General features: G+C 35.3%; 1 protein-coding gene and 1 long non-coding RNA gene across 7 annotated transcripts in view; one reads left to right on the top strand and one right to left on the bottom strand.

The window, feature by feature from the left end:
- LOC129253937 (probable Na(+)/H(+) antiporter nhx-9) overlaps positions 1 to 5,624 on the top strand; it is a 54,542-nt gene extending 48,918 nt beyond the window's left edge. For 4 of the 6 annotated variants that reach the window (XM_064095203.1, XM_064095204.1, XM_054892378.2 and 1 more), the window contains one exon: positions 648 to 5,624. In XM_064095203.1, coding sequence (XP_063951273.1) covers positions 648 to 817 — 170 coding nt within the window. In that variant the 3' untranslated portion in view covers positions 818 to 5,624. The remainder of the gene's footprint in view (positions 1 to 647) is intronic. The other 2 variants (XR_010292664.1, XR_010292663.1) reach the window with 1 other exon arrangement.
- A 4,235-nt stretch (positions 5,625 to 9,859) lies between these two features.
- On the bottom strand, positions 9,860 to 13,506 carry LOC129265645 (uncharacterized). Its single transcript, XR_010292774.1, has 3 exons — positions 13,425 to 13,506; positions 12,889 to 13,008; positions 9,860 to 12,389 (listed from the first exon to the last, which is right to left on the bottom strand). It is a non-coding gene; the product is annotated as an uncharacterized LOC129265645 (long non-coding RNA).
- Positions 13,507 to 14,180: the final 674 nt, after the last annotated feature.

The raw sequence follows: 14,180 nt of genomic DNA, 5'->3' as shown, positions 1-14,180 counted from the left end.
ATAGGTAAGTATTGCATGAAGTTGAAATGCAAAGTTTATTGAATGCAAGGTAAAGCCAATGAATGCATTTATTACATAGAACACAATACTTTATGAAGATACTTCAAGTAGGACAATATCCACCCAAAACAAATGCAGGAAAAGTTAGTTTCCTGTGGTTTCTCCGTTAGTCGCTGCTACAACGCTAGGAAAGAATTCCCTTTTATGTTGCCTTGAACATCCTGTTAGAAAGTACACTTGTATGAGAAGGAAGTTGATAAGCTCTCTCATCCAGTATGCTAGTCAATAGTATCTGTATTGTGTTCCGCAAGCTGCAGTTTTGTCACATTGTGTATGTTGTATACTCAATGTAAACTCAATGTTGCTTTTTCAGTCAGTAAAGTTACAGCTATTGATGTTTGTTGCATAGAATAGAAATAATGTGCTTTCTGTAAAATATGATGTGTCTGTGGTTGGCTAATGTTATCTCACCTAGAATTAGGAAATGAGTGAATTGTAAAATGTATCTGTGTGTCATGTTGAAAGTAATGTCATTCAAGTTGCTGATATGAATGTTTTTGTCATTCTCGTTCAATATGCTTAGTGCTCTCATATTAATTTTTCTTTGATCTTGTGACTAATAATCTCTTGTAATTTATGTTCCGTAGAAGAAGATGCTATTGAAACTGGAACCGATGCTTTTGCTGCTGCTGCTGAACCAGTCCAATATGAGGTCGTGATGCCGTCGACCAGTGATAGCGATAGGAAGAGTTCACCAGAAGATGTCCAATTCTCCGTCGAGGATGAAAAATCAAAAGATAAAGAGACTGCTTTTTAGCCTCGCATCTCATTCAATCACCAGGGAAGCTTTTCATGATGAGCTTTGTCAATGACTCTCACTTATTATCCATTATAAGCTACTGAAATCCTTGCATCTGATTGGCTGAGAGCTGATTTGTCACTGACAACCACCGATAAGATGCGTTGTGAAACTTTGTGAATTGTAGTCTCTTCTCGTTTGCCTTCCATCGTCAACATTTGAAATAGTAATGATCAAACTATTGTCTTTCAAACTTTTGTTAAGTCATCATCTTAAAATGGAGAGGTTAGATTGAGATGGAGATTGTATATCAATTTGTCAAAGATGGTCGAACTTAACATTTGTAATGTACATTTGTGTAAAGTTGTTCAACTGAATGTGACTAACCTTATGGGTTGAAGTGATATGCAAATGTATTTGTAATAACCATCATCTTGCATTGTTCGCCATTTTGATTTATGTACCACCTGTGATTGTTGGAACTGTGAGTAAATAGTCTTTCTAGTATTACTAGTTATATCTCAGTTGTAGAATTATATACATAGATAGTCAAAATATAGAATGGATTATACTTTTTATTTGCAATATCTTTATGATGGAATAAACTGAGAAATGTGAATGTTTTCCATTACCATTTGAAGTGTGTAGAATATGTTTGAAATTGTGAAGATGGACATGAAATGTCAAGATCATGTTTGAATAATTGGTCATCCCTGCCCTCTTGCATTACATGGGAATATTTCTATTTGGGAGCGGTAAAGTAAACACCAGGGGCCTGTTTCATAAAGGACTTGCAACTGTTGTAACTTTGCCATAATGGCAAATACCATGGCAACATAGTCCAGCAGCCAATCACAATCAAAGTGTCCATGGTAATTGCAATAATGGCAAAGTTACAACAGTTACAAGTCCTTAACGAAATGGGCCCCAGCTCTTGGAAAGGGTAAACATCAGATATGAAGAATGTGAAGAATATCTTACCTCTGCTCTCAGAATGACAAGAAATATCTGAAAAGTGTGGTTGTAACATTCATTCCAGACAAGTGCAGCCCCATTATACCTGTTTCTGTGTGCAGTTCAACTGCCTTTTGACCACAAAGATTGAAAATTGAGGATAATTGCTGAATCTCTTACTAGACATGTCTATGTTATGATAAAGTAATATAACTTTGTCTTTAATTGGTTGTTGTCAGTAAATATATACATTCCAAGAGAAAACGCAGTAGTCACCTATGTTTGTTATTGTTTCATGCAAAATATAAAAAGCAGCGATGAAATTGCATTACAGATTATATATAAGGAAGATGTGCCATTTTTTTATATGCACAAAGATAATTGCACAAAATCATGTACAGTTGAGAGGAATAGAACAATATTTATTGATGATTGGTACACAAAAGAAAGTGTTTTGAAATATACTCATAGATAATAGGGGTATATGGTAATATTTATAATGATAATGATAAATCACTATTGATGTGAAAAAGCTGAGTTTTTCTCATGTCCAGATATCAACCTTTTCTGTATGTGAAAAGCTTGGTCTCAGAAGGTACTAGTCCACTTTTTAAGAAATGTACTTATTGATATTAGGCTGTTGTTCAGGTATATACTTGTCTGTGAACAAGAGCTTAATCTCAGGTTTTTAGAGATTCTGTTAGAAATACACACTCCCATGAAATCTTAAGAAATCTTTGGGTTGGTTAATATTTTTATTTTGTCATAGATACCTGTGATAATATGGTTAAAAGTGTGTTTTTATCTAAATTAACAAAGATAGATAGTACCTTTTGGAACTGCGGTATCCATTTGCATTCTCAGAATTAATTATGCACCAACTCAACAATTTTGTTTCATAAAATATGTTGTGGACTTCTTAAAGATGGAAAAGGCAACTTAGAACTGTGCAAACATTTATATTTTTGTTGATTTATGATGGAATATATCATTTGTTAGTTCATAATCGTATTGTAATATAGTTGAGGTTTGTATCATCTGGATAAAGTGCTATATAAATTGAGAGCTTTCTTTGGGAAAATTATGTGTGTATTTTTGATTTGCTAATGTGATGGACTTTGTGGAATTGATAACAAAGTTAGTTGGGGGTAATTACAGTTGTTATTAGGAAAATGATATATATGAATTTGTTCTATATCTATGCAAAATTCACCGTTTTGAGGAAATCATGTATTGCAAGAAATTCAGTGCTTTGGAAATGATTATAGTATAATGTTGCTATTGAGAAGAAGAGTATATTGCTTTGATAATGTTGTATTATTTCTTAGGCAATTTTATATATTTTTAAGTAAGTGCCCATAAAGTACTTTCATAAATATGATAAATTCATTTGTAGTAGATGATTACCGAATTATCGCATGATAGATTGATAGCCAGACAGCGCAACCATCAAACAAGTAGAAAGGTTAAAATAACATGTTTTGGTAGTATTCATGTATTTAATCTTGTCCGCATAATGTCGAAATGTATGCTTCTACTCAGCAAGATAAGAAAGCTAGAATCCCCCTAAGCAGACAAATACAGAATATTAATACATCCTAAATATATGTTCAAATAATATATTATAATAATTGTTAACATGAGTATATTAATATATTTGTACAGTCATAATTACTGTTCATCTTAAAACTTTTTTTTCATTCAAGGCAATGCTCTGCCCCTACTTTATCCCCTTTCCTATTTCTTTTATGATGTTGAATATTCACTCACTTTGTTTGTGTGTACTTTGTTTACTTCCAAGTAGTCAATTACTACAAAAAAATATATTTAATGATCAGTACTTACAATAGTCATTCCATGTCAGTTCATTTGTTGATTTATATATTTTTTTTTTTCTGTTCCATGTTGATATTGATTCTTTTGTGGTTAATTTTTCTCTATCATTGAGCCTTATCTTTGTCCTTTTTAAAGACTTATTTATTCTTCCAAATGACCAGCCCGTACTGCACATTGTTTATATTGAGGTCAACTTTTGTTTGCAAATGGTACTCAAAAAGATGAGAAAATTTTTTGTTTTAATGTTATGAATAATTGGCAGCCTAGCATGCACTATGCAATACATCTCCATTGATGAAGATCAAAACATTTATACTACTGTATGTTGTGGGCATGGAAACAAATATATGTTTCCCATTAGAATAGAAATGTCATTTCTCATTATTGACAGTGAGGTATCATTAAAAGGTATTTATCAAAATTTGAAGGCATATTGTAATCTCCAGCTTTGCTTGGGGGTAGTATATCTTACCCTGATCCCATAGTTTTAAAAATAACTTTCTGGAGATAGTTGTCACAAAATTGTGCCAGCTTACTCTCTGTCCTAATGATAGCCTTCAATTCAGCCATAGAATGTTATATTCGGCATGGGCGTTGTGGCATGCGCCTATAATACAAGCAGTGGGGAAGTTACAAATTGATGCAGAAGTTCGAGCCCTGGTCACGTCTTTCGGAATGTGACGTTAAAGGTCAGTCCCAGACGTAAATAATCATATCTGATTGAATACACGTCTGACAAAACTCAAATACACACACATACATGGAGAATAAGACAACGAGCTCACCATGAGGTAATGTGCATTACATAATTTATGTTTGTTATATAACTTGGCATATGGATGTTTCTTAAAATCAAATCCTCCAGCAGTGCTAATAATGGTAATATTGCTTTAAGAGATATGGTGATGGTGAGGTATTCTTTTTGAAAGGTAAAACATTCATCTGCCGCAGATTGAGGTACAAATGATATTTCTCACTTGGGACAGTATTTCTTATTCTGCCACAACATTTTCAAAATGAAGTACGGAATAAACATGATCGTATCTTCCATTTACACAGACACTAATGCAATACAACGGTGTCTTGCCTGTAATATCTCTAGGCCTCGTGAATGATCATGGATTCCAAGTTGCATAAGAAAATATTAATCAAAATCTTGTTGATATGTTGCTTGCCTACTTACTACTAATAACTAGGGCACTGTTCATTCCACATGCAAGTGTAAATAGTGTGAATTATTTCACTATGTGTAGCCTTGGCTGTGCTTTCACATAACTGTGCTATATTATATATTCAAAGACAATACTAATCATATTTTTATGTTGTTATTTGCATGTTTATTTCATTAAATGAAACAATTATATGTAAAGAAATTATGATTATTTTATTATAATAGATATGGTAAAACTTGTTTTACTTTGTAATACTTTACTAACCTGAAATTGTAAGTACATTGTACGCTTAAAAAATCAATCATAAAAAGAAAAACGATTAGATAACATTTAAATAATAGTGATTGAAAAGGATAATTGCATGCCTTTTGATACAATAAATAAAGGTAGAAAAAAAAACTTTTTTGGAGTTAGAAGCTCTCATTAGATATGGCTCTGTCAATGTTAATTGAGTAATATTATGATTGTTATGTGCCAGTTATACACAATAGCCTTTGTATCTGATGAACTTATTTTTGCTTCTGTTGGGGGAAAAAGATTATCTCAACATATATTTCCTATTAAAATACATTTTACACTTAATATGCAAAATTGGTTTATTAGATCTTGATGCCTAACAAATCTTTAGTTTAGAAATCTCATATTTAGTAGCATTGTGCTATCATTTTTCCATGGTTGTAAAAATGAACGGTACTACAATCATGATAAAATGTATTTATTTTGCTTTTTTTTGGCAAAAACAAGTTTTGTTTAAAGAATATATGACAATAAGAAAAAAAAATATGCTGGATACTTGAGCTTGTTTCCACATATATGTATATATTTATATATTCAAGATGGAAATAAAATGATATGAAAATGAATTTGGTGTATATTCAATTTTTTTATCCTGTTAGGTAGGCGACATGGCGCTGGGAAGCGGGGGCGCCGAGGGTGCTGAAGCACCGCCAATATTTTTCCTGGGATGCTGCGTATTATTCTCCATAGGCAGCACCCCTGTAATTCTGCGTGTGGCAAAATGGAGCCAAGCAAAAATGGCCTTCATTTTGTAGTGAAACCCTTATTGGGGGGGTTGTCAAATTTCTTTGGACCAAAATGACCTCCATTTTGTATTAAAAACTTTTTTTGTTTTTAAATCAGCACCCCCCATAAATATATATCTTCCCGGGGTCCTGGTAAGCAAGGACAATGGTGATGATGATGGTGATGAAGATTAGGAGGAAAATATTGGAGAAACTGACATTAGTGATTTGAATAATTTGGATGGCGGTGAATGAGAAATGGTGGTTTCTGGGAGTTAACAGATGAAGATGGAGATGATGGTGGTGAAGATGATACACATAGTGATCATGATTGTGATGATGATGATGATGGTAAGGATGATGATGATGATGATGGTAATGATAATGAGGGTTATGGTGATGAGGATGATGAAGGTGATAAGGGTGATGATGATAGTGATGAAGATGATGGTGATGAAGATGAGGATGATAATGACGGTGATGATGGTGGTGGTGGTGATGATGATGAGTTATGATAATGGTGGTGATGGAGGTGACAATGATGTAGGCAATAAATCTTATGACCAGGCAGATGATGATGACAAGGAGAAGTAAACAGATGAAGATGGTGATGATGGTAGTGAGGATGATAATGGTGAAGATGATGATGGCGACTCGTACGATTAAAAGTATAAATTTGCCCCCCCCCCATAATGGTTACAGATTAATCACTAATTTGAAAGAGCAATTCTTATTGGTTCCTATTCAATCAAAAGAGCGAAATGTGCATGCAACGATGATCTTGATTGGTCATTTCATTGAGCGATTAATCGCTTACCTTTGTGTTACGGGGTGCTATTATTATTATTTTTTTTTTGCTATTTATTGAATTCATTCAATATGAGTAACGAAGTTTGACGTTAGTTGCCATGATTTCATGACGGGGGCTGGTTCTAAACAGAGTCGCAGCTGACGGTCATCTGTACACTTTGGCTCGCCTGAAAATAGGTTGCAAGCGACCAAATTCCGATTGCAGCTATTTTCTCCTATGAGAAACACACGCTTTCATTCGGCGGTTTCATTTGTTAAGAACCAGGCCGCCATGACACCATGGCAACTGACGTCATCGCTTCGGTGCTCTATACCAATACAATATCACATTTCTTTCTGCTCGATTAACATAATACAAATAAAATATACATAGTTGTCTCATTTTTCATTTGACTTGATAAAAAAAAACGAAAAGTATCTGCAAGAATTATAGTTATCTATATTTTACATCATACTGATTTGTAATATGAAACTCATATATTGTGTACTACCTTGTACTGAATGAATTAAGTAAGTAAAAAATATATAAACAAGGACAGGAAACCCCATATCATACACCTAAACACCCAAACAACAACAATAGAACAAACACAAAAATATAAAATCAGTTATGGCTGCGATGGGATTGATGTCATTTATGTTCGTTAACTATCATCCAGAACTGGGTCAGAAAGTTCAACAAACTTTATTTGTAAACAAAAACTGCGTCTGTATGTGATGTCACAATGCATGCGCTTTGTGCGCGCATGTATCGCGCGCATGCTTGCGCGCTTGCAGTTACAAAGAAGCATATTCTTTATGACGTCACAATAACTTATTAATATGTGAAATGTATACAAAGTGCTTAGTTACGTAGTCCATGCATGTCTTGTAAGTGAACGTCGTCATCTTTTCGAGCTGTAAGTAAAACGAGCATTTAGCAATGAAAAATTAAAACAAAGCAGTAACCCCCCTCCAAAGATTCCTCGACACATATTTCAATAGATTCGACAACTCGGAAAAGCAAAATGGGGGAGAAAATCTCTTTTATCATGGATGATGTTTTAGTTGTTCGTACTCCCGACAGAAAGGTTTTACTCACAGATTCCGATAAGCGTTGGAATCCTACAGTTCGAATTCCACGTCATCACCTGGTAGGCAGTGAGCAACAACGAGTTTTTAAAAGACTTTATGATGGTTCTAAGAAGATGTTAGGATGTCCATGGTGTATGAATGATGGCTCTATTTCGGTCCCATCACATCTTGCTTGCCAGAACGGTAAGATATCAATCATGCCTATTATGGAGAGTTGTTGGATTGATTAGAAAAGGGGGCGGTGGCGGGCTATTTTTATTTTCATTTGAGAGGGCGACAAAACTTTGACGTCTTTATATTAAAGAATGAATGAACTTTTTTATGCCCCCCCCTCCACAAAATTCAGTGGTTAACGAGAAGAAAACAATAACAACATCACCTGAAAATAATCATACATACATAAATCTCACAAGGAGCCATAACCAAAAAAAAAGAAACAAAAACAAAACGGAAATATGCTTTCCATAACAAAGTTGAATGCAACCGACTGAACAAATTCACATGATACAAAAAAAGATGGAGAGGGGTGGAAATAAAAAAAAAACACTATTAAAAATCATTAATGAGAAAACGAGAGAAAGAGATATGGAGGGTGGGTGAGAGAGGGGGACTGAAATGGGGAGGAGGAACTTTAAAAGGACAAGTAAAAACAACAGATCAAATTATCAGAAAACATAATTACGACTGAATCCCGACTTAACGATATTGGTAGAAATGAACCAAGATTTGGCAAGAAGGTACCGAGAGGTTGGATTATTATTTTTTTCGCCCACATTCCGGACTTACCTTTTCTCGTAGCCAATGAAGCCAAACCCTCCACCGTACAATGCTGTCGGCTCCACATGGCTGCCTACAAGGCAAACTACGAACAACGACTTCAAGCAACGACTACTCGTCCATTCTGCGATCACCGCTTCGATGCTTGCCTTCCTGCTCGAAAAGCAGCTCGATTACCGTATCAACCCGACGTTCTCATGCAGACTATCCAGAGAGACCTCGAAAAGAACGCGAGGAAACAAGTTCCCTTATCGACCGTCATTGTCAGGTGAGTCGACGTCACTCTCAACTAAAAGATAGTTTCTCGTCAGGTCTTTGGTGTCCATTTATTTCTTTTTCAGTATGTCCATGCAATGATGTAATAGGAGCGTGCAGAGCTAGTTTGCCCACTTGGAATCAGTGGCGTATTCCGGGCGTATCTATCCAGGGGAGGGGGGTCATAAGTTGAAAGGGTGCAATTTTATCGTTTTCCTTTTTTTGATGTGCCACTGCCAATGATACGTTTTAGGTTTGGGAGTAGATCAATATTGGTCATTAATCGGTCAGCCTCCCCCTTCCTCCATCTCTGTCTCTCTTTCTTTTTATCTTCTCAATATTCCCACTCCCTTCCACCAACCAATGGTCTTCCATTAACTTTTCTCGTTACATTTCTCAACTCTTAGATCTTGAACTTACACAAAACATATCATTGTGGGGAGATGCCATAATTAAAAACTCTTTACTCTCATCGGAGGTTCTATATATCCAGAGCGAAGTAATTTCCATAATCGACATCATTTAACAAGTTCGTTATATCTCTAAACGTCATTGACATTATCACAATCATCATCATCATCGTCATTATCACTATCATCATCATCGTCGTCGTCGTCATCATCATCATCATTATCATCATCATTGATATCTCCATTATCATTCCCATTACCACAAAAGTTAATTTGAAAAATAAGTACACATCTACGGTAGATGTATTTTAATCATCTTTGTATAAATATGTCAAATTTAAAGCTTCTTCTTCATTTTGCTATTCTATCATCTTCTTGATCTACATATCACTTTGTAAAGGTGGCATGCTAACAGGCGGGATAGCGGTTACTCACTCGACACAATCTACTCGGAACTGGTCAAATTTGGTGACGTCACTGACATCGTACGCACGGGTGAGCTGTCCGCGCGGGCCACATTTCGTGATCTCGCCAGCGCGTGCGACGCGGTGAGTCGAAAGTATCTTGGACGCGATTTCAACCCGTTGATGATTCTCTGGTATCACAGGACTTTGAAAAACAAGACTTTCCATTTGTGGAACCGGCACCTACACGTTCACGTGGACCCGTTTACCTAGTCAAGTACATGCAAGGATTTCTTGGGCATATTGAGATCAGTCGTCACTTGAATGGTTAAACCAAGCCCCCGAAGCTACCGCCATTTTGTTTAATCCATTAGAAGCTAAAATAAGCCCTCATTAATATTAATTTCGTACGATGCTCCCTCGTCGACTGTGGTTTTGTACGTGTATTAGACAATACGCACATCAGCGCAATGACAAAGGTCAACTTGGCAAATTCATTAATGTATTCATTTTGTTACGCGCTCGTGACGCGAAGGATTCAGCGAATCAAGCAAGCGCAAATCTGAGACGATACATTGCGCTCAATAAAGTATCGATATCACAATCGATATCACTTAAAAACAAAGCATTGTTTGTATTGTGTCGTATAGGCCTATAAAGGGAAGATGAAAAGAGTAGTCTTCAAGTCGTGATTAGTTAAAGAGGTCTCAAGTGCTTTTGCCATCCCCAAATTGTCGCATGTTAAGATATACAGCAATCTTAGTTTTTAACAAATGTAAAGAATCAATATTAATTAATCAATATTAGGGGGGCCTACATTATACAAGCTCTGCTTTTCAGTTGGCCCTCCCTCCCTTTCAATCATTTATATTTCGATTTGATAATTGTCTATTGTAATTTAATAATGTTGTCAATTTTTGTATGTACTTCAATTGTGATTATATGTTACTTTGTCAATTGTATCATAATTGTAAATATGAAATTGAAAGTGGAAAATAAAATAATTGAATTGAATCTAGACTCTGAATAGCCGGCAGAGGCCGCCGAACGGATCAAAGGGGGCTGTTGCACTGACCCAAAAGTCTTGTTTTTTTTTTTTTTCTAGGGGGGGGGGGCGGGTGGGGGCAGAACATGGTTATTACAATTTGATGGTAATTTTCACTGGTTGAGTATGGTTACTGAAAAAAATAACTGTCACCACTAATAGAGTACATTTCTTGTTACAAATTTCGAGAAGCAAAAAAAAAAATCTTTTGTTCAAGGTATAATACGTAAGGGGCCGGCCCCGACCCTCAAGGATCCCCGTGCCTGTTTTCTTCATCTGGCGTCCGTTTCATTATGAATTACAGCTATTTAAACATCGCTGTTATTGTGATTACCGTGGTAACCTAGATTATGATTGGTTATAGCAGTTACCATCGTAGTTAACTACGATGGTAACGGCTATATATAACCAATCATAATTACCATACTTGTAACTCATGATGAAACGGGCCCCAGTTTATCATGTTTAATACGTTTCCTGTCCCCTCTATTCTCCAGCATTTCTTGCTCTGTTTTTCCATTTAATAATTTTCCCACTCACGTTATTTTGGTGCCGCCTTTCTCCTACATATATTTCCTTCTTCTTTTCCCACTTGTTATCTGTCTCCTGGTTTCCATAAATCTCGTCTTATTTCTCTTCCACCCCTTTGTTCCTACTTCCCACCATTCGTGCTCTCTTACCCCCCCCCCCCCCTCTAAATTATCTCTTCATATGTGCCCCTCCATTTCTTTCTCATCTCTTTTCAACCCCCGGCCCTTCTCATCACTCTTTCTCTCTCTCGATCTCCATCTCATTTGAATTTTGCCAATTCCAAATCCCTTTCATTTTAGCTCTGTACAAATACTATATGAATACAAATGAAAGACATGAAGGCATTTTCTGGTTAGTTGTGAATTTTATTAATAGCCAGAAAAAATATCACATTATCAGAGGATTTAGCCTTACTTTTTTCTTAAGCGTATGTTAATACTTTGAATCGAACAAAAATGTATTTTGTATGCAGGGGCAGCGATCCTGGGTGGCACAGTTCCCCCTACTTTTTGAAGCACTGAAAAGTGCCTTTAATTTTATGTAAGAAAAATGCCCCCTCACGAACGTGAACTGTGTCCCTTTCACCTGACGAGAACCTGTTTTAGGTGTTACCAAGTGCTCTTTCCTTGTGTGCAAATTTTTACCAAAAAATGCCCCCCGAACGTGTTCTGTGCCCTTTCATCTGAGGGCCCGTTTTAAGTGTTAAAAAGTACCCCTCGCCTTCTTGTAAGTGCCCTTTCTCGAATAACTGCCCCCTTTTACCCAAGAAAAGTGCTCCTAAAGAATGACGAGTGCCCTTTGAAACAAGAAAACAATAAGGAAATCCTTTGTGCATTAAGTTTAATAATTCATGTGAGTGGGGGTAGATAAGCAGTTCCGTACACTACAGATGGAGGGGGGGGGCCCCCCAAAAAAGGGTGAAATATATCATTCTGAATATTTTGTCGAAATCTATCACAAAATTGGATTTTCTTTTTTAAAATGTCAAAATTTTGCTCTCTCGCAACTTCTTTAAAATTTCACATAATACAGCATTTTCCCTGTGCCCCCCCCCCCCCACTTTCAACTTCACTTCGCCGCTCCTATTTGTATGTTTATAGCTTTTCCTTTTGCAACCAGTTTTAATGAAAATCGACAGGAAATTTCATACTTCATGAATTTGGGGTTGTGATGATAATTAAAAAAAAAAAAATAGGACTTGAAAAAAAAAAACCTTTTCCATCTTTATCAAGTGCTTCCTAAGCTAAGTCACTTTTCAGTTTGTTGGGTTTCTTGAATGAAAACATCTGTTACACCAGTCCTGCAGATTGAAAAAAATAGAGAAAGAAAATCAATGAATTTAAATTAAAATTGTCATGATTTGTAAAACATAAATGTTTTAAGAAAAGTAAGACTATACATACCGCCGATACCGGTATATAAATTTCTTCATCACATAACATAGGAAATCTTACTTCTACTAATTATAAACTTGTACTTCTACAAAGCATATCACTTAAACCTGTTCTATGCAGTTTGCATACCACTCTCCATTATAACTACATGTACTCTATAAAAAAAAAATGTCAGAGATTTCCCATAAATATGAATATATAAATTAACATATATAAATTATATATAATAGTCAGAATTAAAGATGATGTTTTGTTGCACAGAATATTTTGATCTGCGAATAAAAACGACACCTATCTATAACCTAAAATCAGAATTGAAATGTTTTCTTCAAAGGCAGGTCTATTTGTTGCCTAAAAATATTGTGAAAACCCCCCATTATTAAAAATAATCACTTATTAACTCACTCATATAACTGCTGTAGGTTGTATTTCTCTTTGTGGTCCTATCACTGTTCTATTAGGCCTACTTCACCAATTGTTTATCATCATCAATCACCTCCATGGAAATTGTAGAGCTGCATCATCCTATTGGACAAAATGTAAAATAATAAGATTTAAAAAAAAATTGTAAATCTACAAATATGAAATATGAATATCACACTAAAGAATGAATAAAATGAATTTTCTGAAATATAAAACATGAAAAATAAATATTGCTTTGTTTATAAACAAATAGGAAATAAAAAGGCCATTTAAATAATAGTAGATCAAGGACATGACCTTATTTTATAAATTTGCCCAAGGTACATAACTTTTGGCATTGGTTCTATTTTAGACTCGAGAGAGTCGAGAGCCTGTATATATAAGAAGTGTATATTCAGTATAGATCCTACCTCTTAGCAGTGGCTCAGGTGATTTCTATTTAATGTAAACATGGTTAACATTCATTTCAATGCATGTAATGTATCTGTAATTTTTATGGGTTAGTTTAACTTTTATACCTGGATGAGAATCTGCAAAATGATACATGCACTTATGATCATCATGTTTAACCATAGGTACTGGGTAGACCTCTACTGTTTTACTTGTTCTTCAAACTCAACCTGTTTGTGAAAGAAAAGAGAGAACAATAAGTGTCAAGTGATCTCTTTCATGGCCGTATGTACACTGTTAAAAAAAACCTGATTTTACAGAAAAAAAAACAAGATTTTGCAGAAAGCAATAACAGAATCGTTCTGTAAATTCATAAAACAGGAAGTTTTCTACAGAACAGGTCTGTTTAAAAAGAGGAAAATGGTGTTTTATGTAAGGAAATTTGTAAGGTTCCATACACCAAATACCAATTTCCTGTAATTTTACATGATATAATGTAAGATTATGCAATCTGGTAAAATTACAGGTGTTCTCGAGACTCTGCTGCAGGAACTTCTTTTATTTTAAGAATAAAATTTCTAACAGTGTAGGGGGAGGGGTTTGGGTGGGAGCTGAAATGTGAAAACCTTCATAAAAAAAAAGAATTGCATGAAATCCTTCAATTCTACTTTAGAAAATGCAAAAAACAGCCCTAGGCAATATTGGTAGGTTCGGGCCCTCACTTTCTGAATTTCAGGTTTCTCTAATTGTTTTCACATGTCTGCCCCCCCCCCCAAAAAAAAAAAAAATTTGATTTTAGCAACATAATTTCATAATCTCATGCACTAGGTCTAGATCTATTTGTAAGGAAGTATAGATCTAGTCCAACCAGAATCAGTGCTGCG

Source organism: Lytechinus pictus, chromosome 2 (genome assembly GCF_037042905.1).
Source record: "Lytechinus pictus isolate F3 Inbred chromosome 2, Lp3.0, whole genome shotgun sequence".
NCBI classification, from domain to species: domain Eukaryota; kingdom Metazoa; phylum Echinodermata; class Echinoidea; order Temnopleuroida; family Toxopneustidae; genus Lytechinus; species Lytechinus pictus.
The sequence above is the reverse complement of the archived record's forward strand: the minus strand, read 5'-3'. Positions and strand labels throughout refer to the sequence as shown.